Raw genomic sequence first — 23,412 nt, 5'->3', positions numbered from 1 at the left:
AAACTGGCTGCAGAGCTTTTCGATCCATTGAGCTTATGCCCGGCTTACTGGACCGAGAGGCGCCCAGAAGTCTTTGCGGTGTCATACATCTTCCAACCGTTCCAACCGTTCGCAAGTCTAGGAGATCCATAGGATCCGGAACGTCATGCGAGCGCAACAAAGTATCCGGTGGTCTCTGCCGCATCTCCAAAGCGCCCATGCGGATGATGGATGGAGACGCCGGCCATGAACAGAACGAGTCATATCCTCGAGTCAATGTGTATTACGTCATCACTCTCCCTCTGCTCCCGTGCTTCCCAGATCACACTCCGTCAAGCATTCAGGGTCCGAATTCCCCTTGTCCGCTTTGTCGCAAATTGCCACCAGGTATTCTGCACTTCTCGATGCCCTTTGATCACGCGTGCTCCTCCTACTCGTGCGTGTGCTTTCTCCTAGAATGGAGATAGACGAACAAAAGCGCCCGCAGTCTGGTGCACCGAAGGGGACGAGAGATCTAAAGGCTCACGAAGTGATCGACCTCACTCGATCGATTAGCGCTCCACCCAGCCCGGTACGCTCCAAGTCGCCCACGGTCATCGTCATCGAATCAGATTCTGAGCTCGCGAAGCCGGCTTCGAGCTTACGAGTGCGGAAACCATTGGTCAACGCGCATGAGAGAGACGAATTGGAGGCGGGAGAGGAGCCGCCGAGGAAAAGGAGAGCTGTTGCCGTTGAGCGCCAAAATGGAGAGACGAGGACGGCTGTGCCTGTACCGCCCAGCGCGGGGCCTTCGTCCTTCCAGCCGAGCGAGAAGGTGGAAGTGGAACGCGTCCCGGATGAGAAGGTTATCGAAATCTCCGAACCTTCAAGCTCAAGCGCGCCTAATAGACTGCCTGAGGAGACGGAGAAAGAGGCAAAATCTGGAGCAAAGGGCGAACGAAAACGCAGGAACAAGGCGCGCAAGCAACAGGAGATTGCGAAGCTTTACGGCATTGAAGGGCTCTTTGGAGGCAATGGAGCTGAAGCAAGCGGCTCTGGAAGGACAACAGCGAATGCTTCTGGTGTTACGACTCCGGCAGAGAATGCCCCCCCTTTAAGACTAATAGATCGACTAGAGAAACGAGGTACAAGTCCCCGAGCTTCTAGGGATGGAGAAAAGACAGACAAACGCCAGATACGCGAATGGGACAGGGGAAAGCCAGAGTTACGAGAGGAGCGTCAGGACACGAAAGGAAAGGGCAAAGAGAGAAGGAAGCAGGTATGCGGAAACACTGTGTACGCGTGGTTCACGTTTTGAGTCATTTATAGTCGGACACGCCCTTGTTCTTCATGGACGTCACGCGGGACGCTGCGTCTCCGCCGCAGGATCTGCCTGCGTCTGACTACGACGAAGAGGATGAAAAAGAGGTCCTTGATGTTCAGATCCTCCCACCAGATTCCGGTCTTCTCCTCCCGAACCACATCAAACTTGTCAACCAAGACCAGATGGAAGAAGCAGAACTCGAACAAGATATGCAGATGAGCGACGAGGCGGAGTACAACGAACTAGAGACGAGCAAGGCTGGCCTAGGGCCGGGCTCGAGGTATTATGAGGTCGCGGAGCGTATAGAGATGGGAGAGGAACCCATTTGTGGGTTCTGCAAGCAGATGGGTCATACGACAAAGCAGTGCCGTCAACAGGTCGTAAGTTAGCTTGTGGATGACGACGTGGAAAGGCGCTGATAGCATTCTCAGTGCCTCAATTGCGGGGCTGTTGATGAGCATTACACAAGAAACTGTCCTGATCGCCTATTATGCTTCAACTGCTCGCAGAAAGGTCACATATTGAAGGATTGCCCAGAACCGAAAAAGAAATCGTTTGAACGAGTCTGCGAGAAGTGCGGCTCGTTGAGCCATCGCGCACTGGTAAGATATGCTTTCCCCCTTATGACGTGTAGCTCACTCGGATCTCCAGAGGTGTCCTACCCAATGGCGCATATACACCTATCTCACTCCGCAAAACAAGATGGAACTCGAAAATGAAGCACGCCACTCCGTTATCAGTGTCCTAGAAGGCGGCACAATCGAGTGCGGAATAGATCCGTGGTGTGCAAAATGTGCAGGTCGAGGACACTGGCTGGATGACTGTCCCCACTCCCGCCCTGGAGAGCCTACTGCTTTCGGATGGCACAACGCCCTGAACAGTCCGTTCGGTGACCTGATATCCGGTAACCCTTACCTGGACACTCCAACCTCGGGGCGAGGATCGCAACTGAGTAGGAGACAAAAGAAGCAACAGCAGCGCGCTCGCGAGAGAGAACAGGATGTTGATAACGACGACGATGCTTTCGAGAATTTGCGGCGGAATGGTCGACAATCGCGCAACCGTCCAAATAACGATAAGGGTGGGGAGAAGAAGGGGACGCATGTGTTCTTTCGTTCCTCACCCGAACCTCGACATCCACTGCCTCAGCGCCCTGCGGACGACCACAGCGAGTGGCGAGATCGCAATGAGCCTGACAACAGGAAGGATGACTATAAACGTGATCGATACCCCAAAACGCGGGATTATGCAGATTCCAGAAGAGCGCGAGAGGAAGACGACGATTACTATGGCACGAATAACAGGCGCCGGGCACCGGGGCAGAGATATCACGGTGGCTATAGTCGCTGATATGCACGTCAACCGCATGTATTTTAGCTAATACTCTTGCAACATGATATCTCTCGATGAACGCGATGCGCATCTCCGTTATCAGATTGTGAACCGGACGTTTCCTCTGGGTCTCGATCTGCTGGAGGTATGTATGACCAGCCAATGCCATCGCAGTGTATTAGGTTGGTGGCAACTCCATGCCTATCCACCTCTTCTTCGATCGTGAATCTAGCGCTCGTCATCTGTTCGGCTACCCATATAGCCGCTCTGCGCATAATCAGCAAGAGCATACATAGAGGATATAGGTTTCGTACTTGGTATGGAGCGTCAGAGGTCCGGTTCGTATGGTCGATCTCCCTCCGGCCAACGCGAGAAAGATGATCATCTGATCCTGCATATACTCGTCCACACATCCTCCTTCCAACAAGTTCTTCCCCAACTCTCGGGCTGCCTCTTCACCCACTTCTTTCACACTTTTGCCTTTGACTCCCAGAGCCGAACCGGCAAGGACACAACCCGTATTTGTCCTGGCCACTAGGACGATACCCATGCCAGAGCCGATGCAGTTCTGGTCTTTGAGAATGTCCACTGTGATGTCGTGCACCCCCGCGAGATGACCTTCGTCCCGCATGCAGTCTAGAGCAGACGACCTGAGCTCGTGCACCAGGTGCTGTGGCAAACTCCCTGCAACGTAGGCGATCCCAGAGACGGAGATGACTTTGCCTCGTTCTTTCAGGTCCATGGGAAGCAATGTACCCGAGATCGATGGGACAGAAACATGCAGCTCGCCGCCTCCTTTTGGCCAATACCCTCGCTGCTTGATGTCCAATCTCACATCGATTCCAAAATGCTGCTTCAGGAATGGAAGGAAGACTCGCTGGATGTAGTCCACTTGCGGTGCCTGCACGGCATTCGTCCCACCGCGGAGCGTTAAAGTGGAATACGAGTCAGGAGGAAGACAGATTAAGCACGGAAGAGAGATTTGAAGAAGTAAAGTTGTTGACCCAGCGGTCTGCGGGTCCGCCGTATAGTGGCCGGAAGTCGTAATGCCGGGTTGGAAGATGATGCTCTGAGACTTTACGTCTGCACCTTCGAACTGACTACCTTCCGATATCTGTGAGACAAGTACAAGTCCTATAAGTACTTGTCAATATCTAGTCTGTAATTGATTACAAACATACCAACCTGCCGCATGCTGTGCTTTGAGCCCCGGCTGGTCACGGCCCACCCGAATCTTGTCGATCCTGAGAGATCGGCGCAAAATTGCCGCGTAGCTCATAGCATTTCTCAAAATCTGGCCGCCTCCTATAATTAACCATTAGAGGTGGCATAAAAGGAGCGTAAAAACCTCTAGCCTTCGAGCACTGAGCCATCTAAAACGACATGTTCTGTATTAGATGTCATCGATTCGCAATGGTATCGGGTCGTAGCGTGGGTATGTGAACGTGATGACTCGGCACTCACAGATACGGGAAAGCGAGATTGGGTAGAAGCCTATATGACAAGCTCTACCGTCTGAAAGCTACACTTCTCAAAATGCAGAGGGGTCATAATGATAAACGAGCGAGCACCGCTCATTGCGGCCAGAGACTGTCGGAAGCGTGGCTCCGAGAGCTTCAACATCATTGCCTAAAATGGATGCTTATGGAATTCACGTTACCGGAGCCAAAATTTCGACCCTAGCGCCAATATTTGGTGGGCGAGGACTTTGATAGTCAAGAGCTCACAGCAGCTTCCAACATACAAAAAGGTCGTAATGCCTCCTCCTGGACCCATTCCACCAGGTTATGATACCATCAATCGGACGAATCTGTTTCGAAACCCACCATCCGACGGAACATCAGTCCCAATTTTGCATGAGCTAGTAGCTCCCCACATACAGAGCTTCAACGCGCTGTTCGATGCTTCTGGACCAGGCGAGACAAAGGGATTACTCAAGCTTGGTATTGAGGATATTGGAGAGAAAGTAGTATTTGAGCGGTATGAGGATGGTGAGCCAGCCAGCGGAGCAAGGTTGTCAAGTGCGTATGTGTATTTCTAGGCTGTTTCATAGTTAACGGCGTCTTTAGTACGAATCAAAGATGTCATTGTCGGCAGACCCATGGTACCGGATCGGGATCGAGTATCGAAAGAACGGAGGGTATTTCCATTTGAAGTGGGCACATACCAATGATAATGTCAAACCCTGCTCAACTTCACCACAGGCACGAGAGCGCTTGACCTCATATCGTGGTCGCATGTCGATTAAGTTGGCATGGTCTGTCGATGGTGGTCAGGAGGAGGATGACACCCGAGATTGCGGTTTATTACCTATTATGGTCCGAGTGCGTACCTTGTTGCCCTTTCCACATCTCCATCTGTTCTAACATCCTACCAGTCCGATCGATGTAACCTCAAAGGCATGTCCTCCGCCGAACTTGTGGCGCACCATGAAGAAGCTGAGGAATTTGGCGGCTACTTTCTCATCAACGGAAACGAGCGTCTCATCCGATATCTCATCCTGCCCCGACGAAATCACGTCATGTCACTAATCCGACCCTCATACACCAACCGAGGAGCCAGCTATACTCAGTACGCTGTAACAATGCGATGCGTTCGGCCGGATCAGACGAGTTTGACCAACTCACTGCATTACCTCGTGAACGGGACCGCTATGCTGCGTTTCAGCTGGAGAAAGCAGGAATATACCATCCCGATCATGCTCATTCTGAAGTGCCTCATGGGGGCCAGCGACAAGGAGGTATTCGAGGGCATCGTAATGGGCGACTACCAGAACACATTCCTGCTCGATCGAGTGGAGCTGCTTTTACGGAGCTTCAAAAACTACTCATTGCCAACATCACAGCAGTGCCTCGAATATTTGGGCCACAAGTTCCGAGTGGTGCTGAACTTGCCAGATGACTGGGAGGACGTACACGTAGGGTCTTGGCTGATCAACAAGGTCATCCTCGTTCACCTGCCGGCAGCAAGAGAGAAATTCCGCATGTTGCTTTTCATGCTTCGAAAGCTCTACTCGCTGGTCTCTGGTGCGTCGTGTGCCGACAACCCGGACTCCCCACAGAATCAAGAGATACTGCTCCCTGGCTCTTTGTACGCTATGGCGATTAAGGAGCGACTGGAGGACGCATTGAATCAGATCCGCAATATGGTGACGCTGGATCAAAGACAGGGTGTTCCGATCGACTTCCACAATAAGAAGTATCTCAATCGGCTATTCAAGAAGATCAACTTCGACGTCGGTGCTCGGATGGCCAACTTCCTCGCCACAGGCAACTTGATCTCCCCCACAGGTCTTGATCTGCAACAAGCTGCCGGCTTCACCGTCGTTGCGGAGAAATTGAATTGGTACCGATACATCAGCCATTTCCGTTGCGTTCATCGTGGTGCTTTCTTCGCCGAGCTGAAGACGACGACTGTGCGAAAGCTGCTCCCAGAATCATGGGGTTTCGTCTGTCCGGTACACACACCCGATGGAGCGCCATGCGGTCTGCTCAACCATCTCTCCCGATCATGCCTTATCGTCACCTCCACTCCATCCGTCTCGCACATCCCGGCCCTACTCTCCTCACTCGGAATGACCGAAGCCTTCTCCACGCACGTTGATGGCCGGCAAAATCTTTGCGTCCAGCTCGACGGCCGTGTCATCGGCTGGGCTAGTCCGACAATCGCAGGTCAGCTAGCAATTGCCCTCCGATTATGGAAGACAGAAGCGAAGCACAACGTTCCTCTGGATCTCGAGATCGGCCTGGTTCCAGAATCAAAAGGTGGTCAGTATCCGGGGTTGTTCCTGTTCTCCCAAAAAGCTCGTATGATGCGACCAGTCAAATATTTGCCGAATGACCGGATCGACCATATTGGATCATTCGAGCAGGTTTATATGGATATCGCCATTGAGCCTCAGGAGATCATCCCGAATGTGTCGACTCATGTCGAGCTATCGCCAACGAACTTCCTCTCAATCCTTGCCAATTTGACCCCTTTTTCGAACTTCAACCAGAGCCCGCGTAATATCTACCAGTGCCAGGTACGTTAGGCTTCTCGGACCTTTCCTTGAAACCGCTGACACGATTTAGATGGGTAAACAATCCATGGGAACGCCATCAACAGCGCTCAGCCGTCGGACTGATAACAAACTGTACCGTTTGCAGACTGGTCAGTCTCCCGTAGTTCGTCCAGAGCTTCACAACACCTACGGCATGGACCATTTCCCCAACGGGACAAACGCGATCGTCGCCGTCATTTCCTACACGGGATACGACATGGAAGACGCTATGATTATCAACAAGTCCGCGCACGAGCGGGGGTTCGGCCACGGGACGATCTACAAGACGCATGTGCTCGACTTGACCGAAGTCAGGGGTTCACAAAAACGTTCCGCGACGCCGAATATCCACTTTGGTATTGGCACTGATATACGACCAGACGATAAACGCCGGGAGTTTGTCGACTGGGACGGGCTGCCGTTTGTTGGCACGCGGCTGTTGGAGGGAGACCCCATGGGGGCGCATATCGATGACACGACAGGCCGTACCGTGTTCGACAAGTACAAGGGCATCGAGGTTGCTTATGTCGATACCGTTCGGCTGCTAGGGGGCGACGCGGGTGACACCGAAGCGCAAAAGATGCAAGTGACGCTCCGGATCCCCCGCCCCCCGGTGATAGGAGACAAGTTCTCCTCCCGGCACGGGCAGAAAGGTGTCTGTTCCCAAAAATGGCCCGCGATCGACATGCCCTTCAGCGAGAGCGGTATGCAGCCTGACGTGATCATCAACCCCCATGCGTTCCCGAGTCGGATGACAATAGGCATGTTTGTGGAGAGCATGGCTGGGAAGGCTGGGGCACTGCATGGATTGGCTCAGGATGCGACGCCCTTCAAATTCTCGGAGGAAAATACTGCGGTGGACTTCTTTGGCAAACAGCTGAGTGCGGCGGGGTACAACTACTACGGGCACGAGTCGATGTATTCCGGGATCACGGGGCAGGAGTTCGCAGCTGACATATACATCGGCGTGGTGTACTACCAGCGGTTGCGGCACATGGTCGACGACAAGTTCCAAGTGCGCACCACGGGACCCGTGGATCCCGTCACCCGCCAGCCAGTGAAAGGGAGGAAACGCGCAGGTGGAATCCGGTTCGGGGAGATGGAACGCGACGCACTTATCGCCCATGGAACGTCTTTCCTCCTCCAGGACAGGCTTATGAACTGCTCGGACTACTCCACTGCCTGGGTTTGCAGGACTTGTGGCAGCCTCATCTCACTGGGATACGATGATATCGCCCTTGGGGAAAGTATTATGGCTGGCAGGGGGTTCTCGTCGCGCAAGGTGAGCGGGCCGTCAGGCGAGTACTGCCGTGTTTGCAGAGGGAGGGAAGAGGAGAAGGAAAGGCGCGAGCGGGCGGCGCTCGATGCTCCTCAAGCACAGGCACAGGCACAGGCACGGGTAGACCTGACATTCGCCTTACCCAATGGGAACGTGCTCAAGAAGAGCGGGGATATGGACGTCGTCGCTGTGCCGTATGTGTTTAGGTACTTGTGTGCGGAGTTGGCGGCCATGGGGATCGCTGTTAGCTTGGAGGTCAAGTAGTTGTCATCGCTAGTTCTTGGATATCATTTACGTAATTCCCATTATCGGTTCCATCGATCGGCAGATGCCGACCTGGATGAGGTGTACACTTTCCGTCAGTTGCTGAGTCATACCGCCGGCCACTCTAACTCAGAGTTCAATGCATACGCTCCGGGCCAAACTCACCGGTGCATTGCGTCGCCGCAAATGAGTTTCCGAGTAAGCCCGAGTCCCACAAATCGTCTACTAGTTATGTCTATTCATGAGTTTGTGGTATCACGAGCTCTTGATATTGCTGACCCGGTTTTTGAGCGATCTTTTGGTGTCACATGTGGGCGTTTGGGATAGGGGATGTGGTGTTTACCTGTGATCTACATGTTTTGTATTTATCACCTTTAGCGCTGTTTAGGAAACGACGTTTGCCAGGTCGGAGCATGCAAACACTGTATGTCACGCAGTGCGTATTCCCGAGGAGACCATGGCGATCACGGAAATTGTTGTGCTCTGTACTTGGATAGATGCACGTCCGTTTGATCTATCGAGCCTAAGCCAAGGTATGGACGCATCACAGAGAAAGTGACGATCGACAAGACGCGATGATCGGGCGATTGCGCCCCTCTCCGGAGCCGATGTAAGGCCGGTTATCAGGTGCCTACACCCCAAAAGGGTCCGTTATATTCACATGGTATGATGGTGTGAGATGTGGCTCTTCCCTCTGTTCCACTTTGATTGCCTATTCTCGGCCAAGTCGAACCGCTCTACGACCGATGTGCTCAGCATTCCCCCTCTCAGAGAACGTGCTCATCCCTATCACGGGGTTATGTACATCCACATGGCAACAAAGGATTAAGCTCACAACTCTCATCTCTTTTCAACGGTCATTATTTACTCGAGAGGGGGCGACAAGCGGCGCTTGCTCTTGACCATCGTCTATCTTCTTACTCAAGCCACCGCTTGACATTCTTCTTCACTCTACTGGAAAACATCGGCTTCCCCTGACCCCCCTCCTCGGGGGGAACAACACACGCCGTCATCACTCTACATCCATCTGCGACACACAATGCTCTCCTACCCGCGTCCACCCCCTCCTTCCCGCCGTCCCCTTCCTCCCAACACATCCTCTGATACGTTTGGTCCTCTCGTACCTTTACCCACTAGCAACACCGGATCCACCTGTTTAACATCCAGCAGCTCCCGATCGAGTGGTTCGATCCCCCTGCACTCACCAGCAACGCAAGCAGCGAAAATGCTCAATATCGATCTTTCTTCTTTCGCTTCCACGAGATCGATCGCCTCCCTCGCTCTGTCGGGATCACCCAAAGAGGCTGGGACAGAGAAGGAAAGCGAGGAGTGGACGGAGGATGTGCTTGCTCCGAGATCGAGGCAGGAGCTGCAAAAGATGCTCTTACGCGCTGAGAAGGTCATCCGCGCGCGTGAACGAGGTGCGTCATCTTTACCCTCAGATGTATGCCCCTGACCCCTATGTAGAACTCGGTCTCGCAGCGAGCATCGGTAAACAGTTGCTGCAGCGGAATGAAGCCCTTAGGAGAAAACACGAACGGCTCCTACAACGATTCCCACCTATCTCTCCTTCACCAAACTCGGGCTCCCTCCGCTCCGCATCCTCCTCGATAGACTCCTTGCGCAGCGTACGATCCATGATATCTCTGGGTGGCGACGCGAGCGTAGAGACAACAAGTTTCCGTGCGAGCCTGTTTGGACTCGAGGGGGACGAGTGGTCAGAGAGCTCCGTTACTCCCCAGCCACCGGGTTCCCCGCGCACTCTATCCGGAAACTCTCCCCGTGCTGCAGGAGGGGGGATGTTCCGCACTCCTCCGCGTTCGCGTAATTCGACCGTATCCTACACGCACACGCGAACTCGCACGCACACGCATACACGCACCCCCTCTCTCGCCCTTCTCTCATCCCAGAATGCGGAACTGCACCAGCAACTCGAGCTGCTCCAATCTGAAGCGCTAGAACAGGAAAAGGACGGTCAGAGGAAACTGAGAGAGCTCAGGCGAGAGATCGTTGGTTTGAGGGGGGAGCTAGAGGGGTGGAGGAAGGAGGAGGAGGAGAGGATCGAAGGAGAGCGGGAGGAGAGGGAGAGACTTGATCGGGAGAAAGAGAAGGAGAGAAGGAAGAGGGAGGAGAGCTGGGCGACAGAGATGCATGGTCTCAGCGGGGATATCAGCTTGAGCCAGATGTCATGGGAAGGACGAAGGGAGCTGAGGGAGGAGCGAGAGAAGAGCTTAAGTCCCACAACGGAGGCCCCTGTCCTCCCGACCCATCCCTCAGCAGCATCAGTCTTCTCCCTCGCAAGCTCTTACCACTCCTTCCCCTCCTCTCCCGTTCCCGTCCCTCCATTATCAACCCCCCAGTCTTCTACCCCTCCCCTCCCTCCCGCACCGCGAACACCAATATCTAAACTGCTTAACAAGATCTCCCAATTGGAGAGCGCGAATTCCGAACTGCTGGCGCAGAGGCAGAGGATGGAGGAGAGGCTGGGTAGCGCGAGGAAGGGTGTTTGGGACATGGAGAGGGGGATCGAAGGGGTTGTTCAGGAGCTAAGAGGGTTAGGGGAGGTGGGGGGAGATGAGCTGGATGAGCAGGAGGGGGGAGTGGGTGCGCTGGATTGGGAAGAGGAAGGCGGGATGGGAACAGAGATTGAAGGGATGGCGGAGTGGCCGGAGGTGGAGGAACTAGGAGAGGAAAGGGAAGTGGTGAGAGAACTGGGTTTGGGGGAGTTGGGAGAGTCCGGGATGGAGGAGATGGAGGAGGACCCGACTGTACGCTTGGGAGGCCCTTCGCGTTCTGGGTGTTCTCCTGTACCTGCATTTGGGCTTGCCCATTCGCCTGCACCTGTGTTTCCGCTTGCCCATCCTCCAGCAGCTGCTCTTTCCCGCATACACTCTCCAGTGACTGGGCGAGCCCACACGCCTACAGTCGCTATCGCCCCTGAGCCACGCCTTGCTCACGTCTCCACCTCCGCCCCTCTACCCGCGTTGCCGGCCGCGCCGACCCGACTCTCTCTCAGCCCTCCCAGTCCTCAACGCCTGGGTCACATCCGCTCCCGAAGGAGAAAAGGGCTACCATTATCCTTCTTGATCCACCAGCCTCAGGCTGGGGATCCTTTGGCCGAGAGGGGGCCTTTGACGGCTCCTTTACCTTCGGTTTCGCCGCTTTCCCCTGCTGAGGCTGGGGGAGAGCGTACATTCGCAAGCATGCAACTCGCTCCTCCGGTATTGGGTCCCTCGGGGCCGCTTACGGCTCCTTTACCGGGTTTACAACCCCCTTCTTTGGCAGAAAGTGACGGCTCCACCCCCACCCTGCGGCATTTCCCCCGTTCATCATCAGACGAAGACGAGTTCTCCTTTCCTCGGGACACCGGCATGTCAGACTCCGGTTCAGGCTACTGGCGTGGTCGGACACCCGAAGCTGAGCAGCTAGAACAAGGCTGGAAAAGGCTCAACGAGGAACTGAAGCGGAGCGAGGGGACTAATTACCCTTTTCCCTCCAGGCCGGGGTTGAGGCACCGTCCTAGTACGCGTGTGGGAGTGCGTAGCTTGGCCGAGGAACTGGCCCGTGTACAGGGAGGAGCGGCCGTGTTGGGCACTCTGGGTCAGGGGTCGCGTAGCGGGACATGGAGGTTTACCCCACTTGAGTTTGGGGATGAGGGGAGCGAGGACGAGGTGGAGGAACTTGTGGAGGAGCCGGATCGGGAGTTGACCGTTTTTGAGAGACTGAACCTTGCTGCTGCTGCTGGTGAGCGCGCCTCGGGGGACGAGGAGAGGGAAACACTACTCAGCCTTGGGGCGCTGAAGCATGCTCCGCCGTCGACATTCGACCTTCTGGATAAGGCGGTCGACCAGCGCACGAGCGGCAAGTTGCCGAGGAAGGGGATCGCAGGCTGGGTCGAATGGGTACTGATGATCCTCCTCTGGGTTGATGAGCTTTTCCCGCTTCCTCCCTCTGACCCGGAGGAATGGGACGCCTCTATTACGCCTACGCCCGAAGGCCGGCTCAGCCCCCCTCCCCCTGGTCCTGGGGCAGGTCAGCTCCAGCTCCAGCGCAGGTCTACTGTCGTTTTGGACCAGAGGATCACCCGCGTGGTAGGTGATGTGTGGATTACCTTGCTTTTCATGTGGACCATAGGGGTGTTCATGCTCGGGGTGGCGAAGAAAGGTCCTCGAGGGGTTCTCATGCCTCCCGGAAACGAGAGATAGGGAGGTGACGGGGGAGCTTGGAGAGGAGAAGGGGACACTGCCCATTGTAGCATATTTGCAAGGACATTACAGTATATCCTGATTAGATCATACCGACATACAAGGATGTGAATATGCGTTTTTGAACAATGAACATTTTGGTCTGCATCTATCTTTCGTCACTCGTGCTGTCGGTGGGGATGCCCGACTACTCCAGAAGATAGGGTGTACCCCTAGCCGCCGAGTGACGTCAAGCGCTATGGGCGCACGGGATCCCCATCTTCTGATAGACCAACACACCGCCGGTAGTATGCTCGGTACCAGGATTAGGCGACCTCGAGAATCCCAAGGAAGGGCAGCGGGTCGGACACTCGCCGAAGTTCCCTTCTTTCCCGGGCCGCAAGGGATGACGACAGTGCTTCGTTCTCCTTGTTCAGGCCTGCTCTGACTGGGTTGACGCAGGATACTGCCATTCATTATGCGGTGCCATCGCGAAATTGACAAGCGCCGTGAAATATTCAGTGCTGTAATCAGCTTTCAAATAGATAAACCGCGCGCGTTCGTTCAGGAACAGGGTTGGCGAAAGTAGAAACTTGCTTCAAGTTCGTCGCGATGCATGTGGAGTTTTTTCTCCGGGAGAGATGATGCAGATAAGCTCGACGTTGAGAGGGATCCCGATATGATCCGCGAATTTGTTGACGAGATGTATGATCTCCGGGCTCTATTTCGGGGGCGATAGGAGGAAGAGAAGGATGCGGATAAGTACCCTTTCGCAGTTCTATCGGGATATCGTATCCGGAAATAGTAGTTCAATCTATCGCGCAGAGAAGCGCGTAGATATTGTCCCAACGCCCGCACGCTGTTTGTTCTAAGCCAGATTTATCGAGTCCACAGAGCAAATGGCGAACAGCGTCTGTGCTTATCGCAAACAGTTAGCCTGAGAGCTATCGTCGTCCAGAAAGGGAGAGCACAGAGCGACAGTCGAGAAGGCAGCAGGTGGGACCATATTTCCGGGAATGGCCAACAATCGCTTCGATGTCAGACCGGTCGACCTGCCAACATGTTCCGTTTGGCAATCGGAATGCCGGGAGTCTATGGAAGCCGGGCCACAGCTCTTGCGGTCCAGGCAAGGGATCTCCAGGCAAGGGGATAGACCGCTTGGGCGGTGGCCAATAAAGATGATTGAAATGACGGCATGTCAATCTATTGAGCGAATAACCAATATGTGTGCTGGAGGAGCTGCAGCACTTCATTTATCGCCTAGACACCAAGAGCATGTGAAGAAATTTCCAGGCAGTGTCGAGCGCTGATTGTCAAGATTTACCCAGAAAACGAATACTCTTCTGCAGTGTCCTCCTTGCCTGTCGCCCTGATCCTCAGCAAGGCGCTGCTGCGAGAAGTTGTGAACCCGCTGTAAGAAGACAGACGAGTCGGGAAGACGCACGGTCGGCCTGGCCATCCCGAATCCCGCCCTTGTCACGTGATCTGAGCCACCGGACGCGCTCTCACGTCTTCCCGAGTGTTGGCATCTTGTCTCCAGCAACCACCGGTCTCACGCTCCCTATGATGGAAATACTTGTTCTCCCTGCAATCCGTTCTTATGCGGATGTTGGATGCACTGCCGAGAATCTGGATATGTAGGAAGCCTGATACGGCCAACTCGGAGCAACGTTCGGCCCAGATGTATTGAAGTTGAACCATGCGCTCGGGCTTCGCCTGCTTTTGTTCCTGGAGCTTGAATCATCCTGGCTTCGGCGCTCAGCCTGAACGCCCTGATTCACACTGAGCGGCACGTTTGGATGTTGTCCGCTCAGCTCCATCATCAGATATGCCGAAATCTACTGCATACCCGCTGCTCGGAAATGTCAGAATCACAAACAACTGGAAAGATCATCTCATTTGGCGCTGACTTGGTAGCGGCATACATTTGTCCTCGGTCTCCTTGCGGCCTCTGTTCTTCACTGAACCGCAACCAATGTTCCCGATAGTGAAGATAGGGACCAATACGCCGTTCATCACCGGTGGTAACAGGCAGTCTTCCCTGGTCCATGCTCTTTCTTCTACGGAGCACGCGATTCGTCGCCGGAATACTCATCATGTGCGAAGCGCATTACCAAATTTGGAAGCCAAGACATGTGCACCAGGTAAGCATGGCACTAAGTCTTCCGATCTCCTCCTGAAGTTTCCTCGTCGTCTGGTAGTTTGTCTCGGGGTTGCTGTACCTCCGTTCCGCTCGAGGCCATCTCTACGTCTGATATCGGCTAATATGTTCGAACTCGTCTCTATGCCAGTTTCAGTGGGCTATATAACCTTCAAGAGGCAGGAGTGGGAAACCTTGTCACTCCGTCCTCTCCCCAGCCCACCCCATAGACCGATAGATCACCTGATCATCAACTGCAGCATCGACTCAATACACAATGGCCAACGAGTTTGAAGCTAGGAAAATTGCCATCGTAGGCTTCTCTTGCGCCCTCCCATCCGGCCACTATGCCAAGGAGGACCTCAGCTACAACATGCTGTGGGATTTCCTCATGACGAAGAGCGAGTCCTATGAAGAGATCCCCCAGGACAGGTTCGACATTAACCAGTACGTCCAAGATGTGTGATACTTGTTCGATGCGTGTAACATTGTGTTGAAGGTGGTTCGGCAAGAATGCCGGGCAAATCAGCACTCGCAAGGGTAATTTTTTGAAGAACCCTACGCAGTTTGATCACATCGAGTTTGGCATTTCCTTGAAGGATGCCACCGCTCTTTCTCCCAGTTCCCGCAAACTTATAGAGCTTGCTTTCCTTGCTCTTCAGGATGCGGGTATCGACTACCGAGGCAAGCGCATGGGTTGTTTCATGTCGGGCATCAATTCTGGTCTCGTCGATCGTGTACGACCACCCTACCCCCCTTCAACATAACCATCTGATTGTTGGTTTGATAGGATCCCTTCGATGAACAAGGCAGCTTCGCCAATGCTCCAGCCATGCCTGCCAACCGTGTCTCTTACACTCTGGATATCAACGGTCCCTCGGTTGCGCTCGATACCGCCTGCAGTTCTTCGATGACGGGCACTCATCTGGCTATCCAGTCCCTGCTGGGCGGAGACTGTGACACTGCGCTTGTTGGTTCCTGCCAGTACGACCATTGGTGTGTCTACTTGTAGAATGCGCCTACTGCTATGGCTGATTGAGGATAGGCTCCAAGATTGGGTTGGCTATTCGGTCGGCGGTGTCTTGGCTCCCGATGGAAAATGCAAGCCTTTCGATGCAGGTGGAGACGGGTGGGTGGCTACACGGCAAGGATAAGACAGCATGCTGATCTCCCTTGCAGCTTCTCTCGTTCTGAGGGCGCGGGCGTCTTTGTTCTGAAGCCCCTTGACAAGGCGCTGGCCGACGGTGACAAAATCTACGCGACAGTTCGTATTGTTAGTTCACCGTCTGATATATACAGCTCACACATAATAGATTATCGGGTCTGCCATCAATTCTACTGGCGGCGGCTCAGCCCCCAACCAGCCTGTCGGCTCGGCCCAACAGGAGGCCATTAAGTTGGCCTATCAGCGTGCTGGTAAGGATCCTCGGACTGTAGACTTCGTTGAGCTCCATGCGACGGGCACGGCGGTCGGCGATCCTATCGAAGCCAACGCAGTTGGAGAACTCTTCAACCGCCAGGAAGAACTTATTGTCGGTAGTATCAAGGGAAACATGGGGTGAGAAATCTGCGCGTTACTACTTCAGCTCATACTGATGGGGACATCAGCCATCTGGAAAACACTGCTTTCATTGCATCTCTCGCTAAGGTTTGCTTGATATTCGAGCACGGTATCATGCCTCCCCAGGCCAACCTGAAGAGCCTCAATCCCGCGATTCACTGGAAAAAGTACAACCTTAGGGTCCCCTTCGAATCTATTCCGCTGGACGTAAACCTCGGTTCCCGACCAATCCTTACATCCATCTCCAGTTTTGGCATTGGTGGTGCGAACGGCCATGCCATTCTGGAGTCCTTCGTTTCCGCCGCGGGTGACTACACTCCTACCGTCAAGAACGGACCATACCTCATCATTGGCGGTGGCCTTACTCCCAAGTCGGCCGGCACAGTTGCCAGCGATCTTGCTGCTATGCTTGAGGAGCACCCCGAACAAGCCGCCGAGATCTCCCGTATTTCGATTCGCCGTGCTCGTCAGCTCCTATGGCGTACTGCTGCGGTATATGAATCGGGCAAGCCCATTAGTTTCCCAGAACCTACCTCTGTCCCTCGCGTCGTTCCCCCCATTGTCTACGTCATGTCCGGTCAAGGTCCTCAGCATTTCGACATGGGTCGTCAATTGTATGCCGAAAACCCGGTGTTCAGAGCTTCAATCGATGAGATGGACGACATCTACCGGAACTACGCGGGTGTATCTCTCATTGAGTCCACCGGTCTATTCCGCACTCTCGAGAAGCCGGCACTCAAGCTTCCTGCCATCTGGTCTATTGCCTTGATTCTCCCTTCGATCGCCATGTTCCAAATGGCCATGGTGGACATGCTCACGTCTGTCGGCGTCCATCCCACCGCAGTCGTCGGCCACTCAGCGGGCGAGACAGCTCTCATGTATGCATCTGGAGCCTCCCCGAAAAAGCTGGCTTTGGAGGTCTCTATCGCCCGTGGCCGTGCCATGGCTCTGCTCGAGGCTCACAAGGGCACAATGGCTGCCATGGCTTGCAATCGCCAACAGGCGGAGGCGCTCATGTCCACGCCGGAACTCGGCAAGGACATCATCGATATCGCATGCCACAACGCTCCCGATGCAGTCGCACTTTCTGGGCCTGCGGACATCATCGACAACATAATGAAGGCTGCTGCTGAGAAGAATATCTGGGCGCGTCGCCTCCAGACCAACTGCCCTGTACACGGTACCATGATGGACATCTGCAAGACAGAATACCAAAAATCTGTCGGACACGTCTTCCGCAACAATCCCCCAGTTACCGAACCGACGATCCAGACGTTCTCCACACTTTCCGGCGGGATTCTCGACCAATCACTGTCTGCTGAATATTTCTGGAAGAACGCTCGCAACACTGTGTTGTTCACCGAGGCAATGACTGCCATTCGCATGTCACATCCTAATGCCATCTACGTCGAGCTTGCACCTCATCCTGTTCTTTCGTCGTACATCACCGCCATAGTCGGCCAGCCTGCACCAGTCACCTGTCCTGCTAAGCGGGCTCGCAAGGGAGAGACCACTAAGGAGATGGCGACTTTCCTGACCAGTGTCGGGGAGCTCTGCCTTAAAGGCTACAATTCGGTTGATGTGAAGACCGTGCCTCGTATCCAGGCTAATGGTCTCATCCTACCAGCGTATCCCTTCGCGCAGAGGACTGTACCTTGGCATTCTGAATCTGATCTTGGCCGATCTCGCTTCCGCGTTCGGAATGGGCCGCTTAACTACCCTGGCATTCATGTCAACACCGGCACCCACCCTGATCTCGCAGACCACATTATTCAAGGAGAGCCGATCATGCCTGCCACTGGATACCTTGAGATAGTCAGATTCATTCATTAACATGTTGACAAGGTGCTAATAGTATTCCTAATAGGCTTTCGAATCTGGCGCTCGTCAGCTTTGGGATGTTGGCTTCTATGCTGCTCTGTCTCTCTCCAGCGCACGCCCTGCCCCTATCGAGGTATCCGTTGATGGACACAGCTGGACAATTCGTTCTCGCGGACCTCGTTCAAAAGTGTTTGATCGTGTGAACGCTGGAGGCTATCTGTCCAAGGATTCTGCCGTCCGCCCTAACGCTAATCTTGAAGCCATCAAGGCCCGATGCAAGGCAGTCAGTGCTAAGACCTTCTTGGATTCCCTCACTTTTGCCAATTTTGGCCCTGGATTCAGACGTATTGAAGAACTCTATAACGGCAATGGCGAAGCTGTCGCTATCGTTCGTGGCTGGGATGACAAGTATGCTCTGGCGGCTGGATATCAATTCAACCCGGCCATCCTCGATTCCTGTTTACAAGCGGCATATACCCTGGTGCCTGGTCGTGACACGTCTGATATGTACTTCCTTCCTGCGAGGTGTGGCTACATCGCCCTCAACGACATGAGTACGATTGAAAGGCCGTCGTCTGTCGTCGCCCACATTCGTCTGGCTGCATGGACTCCGGAAGCGATCACCTTCGATTATCATGTTTACACTCCTGAAGGTCAATGGCTTTGTTCCATGGAATCCTTCACCATGGACGGTCACAGGGGCATCCCCAAAAAGCCCGTAGATAACAGGCTGGAGTCCGTGTGGCAACCCATTCGTATTCCGGCTATTGTTCCTGCACCAGAGAAGGTTTCGTCGACGGCTTCTGCCGTTTCCGACCTGTTGACTGCCCTTGATGCAGCTGCAGTGAAAGCCATGTCTTCGGTCGTTGCTTCCAACCCTGTCGCACCCGACGATGTCAGCCGTCAACGCTACCTTGCTTTCATGCAAAAGGCAGCCGAATCAGGTCGGCCCACTACCTCAATGGAGGTAGAAGAACAGCTGAAGGAGAAGTTCGGTGCTCCTTTCGAAATATTGCAACGCGTTGCCCAAGCGCAGGAGAAACTGCTGACAACCGTGGACGATGCCGTCGTCGATGGCTTGTTTAAAGACAACATTTTGATGGAGCTCTACAAGCCAGATGGTATCATGGGTGCGGTCAGTGCCTCCCTGGCTGAGCAGTTCCGCAAGACTGTCGCACATGTCGTGAACAGCGGTAAGCGGGTTCTGAAGGTTCTCGAACTGGCAACAGGTGTGTAAGCCGCTCCATTGATATCACCTCTGGCTGACAGACTATGTTCACAGGATCTGGAAGTCTGACTGCCGCCCTCGAGCCAATCATTCACGAATTCCCTGGCATTGTGATTGAGTATGTGGCGTCCGATGCTGCGCCTGCGGTCCTTGGTGCCACACTGAACCGTCTTGGTTATCACAAGATGAGGTCCCAGACCTTCGACATGTCGAAAGAACCAGAGTCGCAAGGGCTCGTGCTCAACAGTTTCGATATTGTTACTGGCCTGAACGTGCTTCACACGGTGCCGGACATTTCCGTAGCCCTTGTGGGTCTCAATAGCCTGTTGGTTCCTGGTGGCAGTCTTCTTATCGCCGACATTGACGGTGCACAATGGGGTAGCATACCTGGTGCACTGTGGTGCGATTTCGTCTTTGGGGTTTACAAATCTTGGTTCTCTTACACGGACGCGCGCTCGCATGCTGCACCATCAGCCAACGAATGGAGTACCCAGCTGGAAACCGCTGGGTTCAACGTCGTCGCCAGATTAAGAGATGCGGACGGACCTTTCGTCATGCTAGCCGGACAGAAGGATGTCGATATTTCCCCTGTCGCTGCTCCCGCCATCGGTGAAGTCCTTCAGTATCGCCTCGGCCATGAGGGCCAAATCCAGCATGTCTTCAAGAAATATTCTCCAGAGGATTCGCCTACCTTCTGGATTGCAGCCCCTGAAGGCTTGGACGGCGATGGTGTCCTTGGCTTCGCCCGTAGTCTGCAAAAGGAATTCCCCACGTGGACCATCAAGCTGGCTGTTTTTTCTGGCGAGCGGACCGAAGCCGAACAGAAACGTCTCTTGTCTGCCTGGTCATCTCGTTTACAACACGAGTGGGAAGTCCACTTCGACCTTCACGGTGAGGCTAGCGTCATGCGTATCGCCCCAGCTGTCCCCTGCCCGACGCCAGGAATGGTTGCTTTTGATCCAGCGAAGCCGTGGGCGATCCAGGATGGCACAGTGGTTCAAACTAGTCTGCCTTACGTCGGAAAGGATGATGTTCTTGTTCAAGTTGAAGTCTGGCATTCTCTAGGAACGGCTTTGAAGGCCTTCGTTGGTCGCGTCGGAGTTGTCCCCTCTGGTGGTTTCCAAGAGAATGAGCTCGTCGCCGGTATCACTGCACAGAACGAAGCAAGCTGTGTCACGGCTCTCTGCACGTCACTCGCAAGGGTGGAGAACAAGAAGCTCACGTCTCAGGAGCTGGTCTCTATCGTCGGTCTGGCGGCCGTTGCCTCTGTGATCAACGCGGATCATAAAGCAAGTCAAAGGACGAAGACCCCCAGGCGTGCTCTGATTTTGAATGATCCGACGACCGAATCGCTGGGAGCGATTCTGAAACGTTTGAACTGGGATGTTTCCACGCAGGAACAACTTTTCAATGCTGGCATTCGCCGAACTGCACTGCCTGTATTCGATGTCATCATCGGTACAACCGAGACAGTCAGCGCCCTACGGGAGTCTCCAAAATCTCTCCCTTACCCATCTTTCTGCTGGGACGACGCTTCTGATGGCCTTCTGGTTCGCAGCAGGCAAATGGCGTTCGGTGAGGACCTCGAAGCAGTCCTTGGCGTTGTTGACAAACAATCTCTGACACCTCATGTCTCCGAGAGTGCCACCTTGTTGCCACCGCCCGGGGCCTTGGTCAAGAATGCTAGCTCATTGCTTTCGCCGACGAAGACTTATCTTCTTGTTGGTGGCATTGGTGGGTTGGGTATCCGCACCGCCGCGTGGATGTATGAGGTAAGTCGACGTGCCATTATCTGAACCGCGATGTCTCTAATTCGACATATTGCAGCAAGGAGCTCGTTATATTGTGCTGACGTCTCGCTCCGGTGAAGCATCCTTGGCCCGTTTGAATGAGCCTGTCATCAACAATGTTGTCGATTATCTCAAGTCTCTCCCCGACCTGACTTTGCGACTCGAGGCTTGCGATGCAAACTCGTCGAGTGCCGTGAAGAAGCTCTGCAACACCTTTGCATATCCTCTCGGTGGTGCCCTTATCATGGCGGTGGTTCTCCAGGATCGTGTGTTTATGGATCAAACTGCAGAGACCTTCCGCTCAGTCTATGAAAGCAAGGTCGGCGCATACAAGACACTCGCAGATGTCTACGATCTTAGTACCGCTGATTGGCTGGTCATGTTCTCGTCAGTTGCTGGTCTGTTCGGCAATGGTGGCCAGACCAACTATGCAAGTGCAAACACGGTGTTGGATGCGATCGTTGGCAAGCTTCCTAATGCCTTCACCCTCATCGTGCCCCCCATTCTCGATGTTGGTGTTTTCGCCCGTGCGGCGCAGGAGAACGCGGCCGCATTCGCTCACCTCAAAGACTGGGGCATGACTTGTGAGGATCTGTGCGACTACATCGGCGATGGCATCAAGCGGCTTCAGGAAACCGGCCCCTTCACCTTCCAGGTTCCTGACCTGAATTGGCTGGCGGTTGAGAAGACAATGGGCATATCGTCAGCCTTCCATCACTTGGCGTATCCGCCAAGGTCTGATTTCGCTGATGGTGGCGCTGGTGGTGAGGAAAAGACCATTGACGACGTCGTATGCGAGATCCTTCAAGTCCCCAAGGACGACTTGTCTCAGGAGGTCCCACTGACGCGTTATGGTCTGGACTCTCTCTCTGTAAGCGAGCTCCAGAAATCTTTCCCACTCTTAAACCTGACCAAGCTATGTAGGCTGCCCGTCTTGCTGCTGGCCTGCGACCATTCGGCACTATCTCACAACTTCAGCTGCTCAGTGACTTGACTGTTTTCGATATCAAGGCCAAGCTCGGTGACGGCGCAGCTCCGGCGGGCGGTGCAGGCAGCGATGGCCGTGGCGCTTCCCCCATTGTGAAGATCAAGGACGACGGATCGGTGCCGATCATCATGACTCATGGTGCTGATGGATCTATTGCACCCATGAAGATGCTGTCCGAGAACTTCAAAGGCTCCGTCTGGGCCATTCAACTCACGGGCGATGCTCCGATGGAGTCCCTCGAGGTTCTTGCTGACTGGTATTACGATCACATCAAGGCTGCACGGCCTCAAGGTCCGTACCGTCTGTGTGCATTCTCCGCCTCTGGTGCTGTCATGGTGTACCTGTGCAAGAAGTTTGAAGCTGCTGGAGATCAGGTTCTCCAGCTTGGTTTCGTCGATCACTTCCCTCTCGCCACAATGGGTGGTGGATTTGACTTGCGGATTGCTGTCGACAAAGATGGCATGCTCCTTCCTGAATATATGAAGATCATCATCAGCCGTATGGGTCCCATGATGGTGCGGGATAGCAAGATCGATCCTGTCCGCCGTACCCTCGGCGAGGACCTCAATAAGTGGGTGAAGGGCGAAGAGACGTCAGAACTCGCAACCTCATTCATAGACATCGTGCGCAACTATGCTTCTCTCGAGACCCGCTGGATCATCAAGAAGATTACTGGTGGTGTCACGTCAGCACCATGGGATCCCAAGGTCTACGTCAGGTGGCTTCAGGATATCAAGGCTCCCACCACCATGATCTGGGGTCTTGACGGCTACAGGAACGACCTACCGAAGGAGTGGAGGAATCCTGGTCACGTCTTTGATGCTCACTCAGTCTACCCTGATGCGAAGCTCATCGAGGTTCCTGGTGGCCACGCCGAATGTCTTGCCAGCAAAGAAGCAGCTGACATTCTGGCAGAGGGCTTCAGTGTTGGCGCTACGGCTTAAATCATGTCCCCCCTTTTTTCTCTGCATAATTTCCCCAACCTGTCTCATTCCTTGGTTTCTCTAGCAAGTTCTAGTGTATGTTTCTCACGTTATGACCCTATATTCCGCGATGTCACGATCTCTCGTAATCTTCATAGATGGTCGTCAATGAAAGAGTCTTGACGAATCTGGCGGATAAATCGAAGTTACACAAGTCACGACACAACCATTGTTCCTCTGGGAAGTGGTCGGGCTAGACCCAGCTCTTCCCTCACGTGCGTTTCTTCACGACATGTGAGCACAAGTGCGCGGGGAAATGGCACGATGTTACCCCGCACAACCGAGTAATACGTACCTCGAGACTGAGAACACTGTCCCCCGCATCGTGCAGTGGTTACCGTTACCGTCGCGTGTCATGTGTGGGAGCAGGTCGCGAGCCGCAAAAACGCTTGCCCGCTGATGCTTCGTCCCCTCGCCGGCGCTTAGACTCACTCAATATGGACGTCTGCGTGACTGTCGGAGTGCTCGCTGGAAGCGCGAGTTACATGTGTTGCTTATAGGAGCGAGGTACTCCCAGT

At 54.1% G+C, this 23,412-nt stretch overlaps 4 protein-coding genes across 4 annotated transcripts; 2 read left to right on the top strand and 2 right to left on the bottom strand.

The window, feature by feature from the left end:
• Positions 1 to 1,940: 1,940 nt before the first annotated feature.
• DACRYDRAFT_86113 (RNA 3'-terminal phosphate cyclase) lies at positions 1,941 to 4,018 on the bottom strand (the record flags this gene model as incomplete). Its single annotated transcript, XM_040776762.1, has 5 exons — positions 1,941 to 1,962; positions 2,732 to 2,881; positions 2,929 to 3,748; positions 3,800 to 3,919; positions 3,970 to 4,018. The coding sequence occupies 5 exons, from the start codon at positions 4,016 to 4,018 to the stop codon at positions 1,941 to 1,943; spliced, it is 1,161 nt and encodes a 386-aa protein (XP_040633273.1).
• Positions 4,019 to 4,342: 324 nt separating this feature from the next.
• DACRYDRAFT_92403 (DNA-directed RNA polymerase I polypeptide 2) lies at positions 4,343 to 8,199 on the top strand (the record flags this gene model as incomplete). Its single annotated transcript, XM_040777069.1, has 5 exons — positions 4,343 to 4,635; positions 4,684 to 4,769; positions 4,819 to 4,938; positions 4,992 to 6,638; positions 6,688 to 8,199. Exons 1-5 carry the CDS (start codon positions 4,371 to 4,373, stop codon positions 8,197 to 8,199), a joined length of 3,630 nt encoding a protein of 1,209 aa, XP_040633272.1. The 5' UTR covers positions 4,343 to 4,370.
• Positions 8,200 to 11,961: 3,762 nt separating this feature from the next.
• Positions 11,962 to 12,505, bottom strand: DACRYDRAFT_19557 (uncharacterized protein). Its single transcript, XM_040771566.1, has one exon. It carries the CDS (start codon positions 12,447 to 12,449, stop codon positions 11,979 to 11,981), a length of 471 nt encoding a protein of 156 aa, XP_040633271.1. The 5' UTR covers positions 12,450 to 12,505; the 3' UTR covers positions 11,962 to 11,978.
• A 2,295-nt stretch (positions 12,506 to 14,800) lies between these two features.
• Positions 14,801 to 22,855, top strand: pks1 (polyketide synthase; the record flags this gene model as incomplete). The annotated part of the gene is made up of 11 exons (XM_040769561.1): positions 14,801 to 14,970; positions 15,023 to 15,260; positions 15,314 to 15,519; positions 15,569 to 15,652; positions 15,703 to 15,787; positions 15,837 to 16,081; positions 16,132 to 17,899; positions 17,952 to 19,134; positions 19,188 to 20,905; positions 20,961 to 21,794; positions 21,848 to 22,855. The coding sequence occupies 11 exons, from the start codon at positions 14,801 to 14,803 to the stop codon at positions 22,853 to 22,855; spliced, it is 7,539 nt and encodes a 2,512-aa protein (XP_040633270.1).
• Positions 22,856 to 23,412: the final 557 nt, after the last annotated feature.

The sequence above is a fragment of the Dacryopinax primogenitus genome (assembly GCF_000292625.1).
Source record: "Dacryopinax primogenitus strain DJM-731 SS1 chromosome Unknown DACRYscaffold_1, whole genome shotgun sequence".
Classification (NCBI taxonomy): domain Eukaryota; kingdom Fungi; phylum Basidiomycota; class Dacrymycetes; order Dacrymycetales; family Dacrymycetaceae; genus Dacryopinax; species Dacryopinax primogenitus.
The sequence above is the reverse complement of the archived record's forward strand: the minus strand, read 5'-3'. Positions and strand labels throughout refer to the sequence as shown.

Bases quoted from the DNA above. Each gene is read 5' to 3' on its own strand.
- DACRYDRAFT_19557 (XM_040771566.1), bottom strand. From the start codon at position 12,449: ATGGGCAGTGTCCCCTTCTCCTCTCCAAGCTCCCCCGTCACCTCCCTA.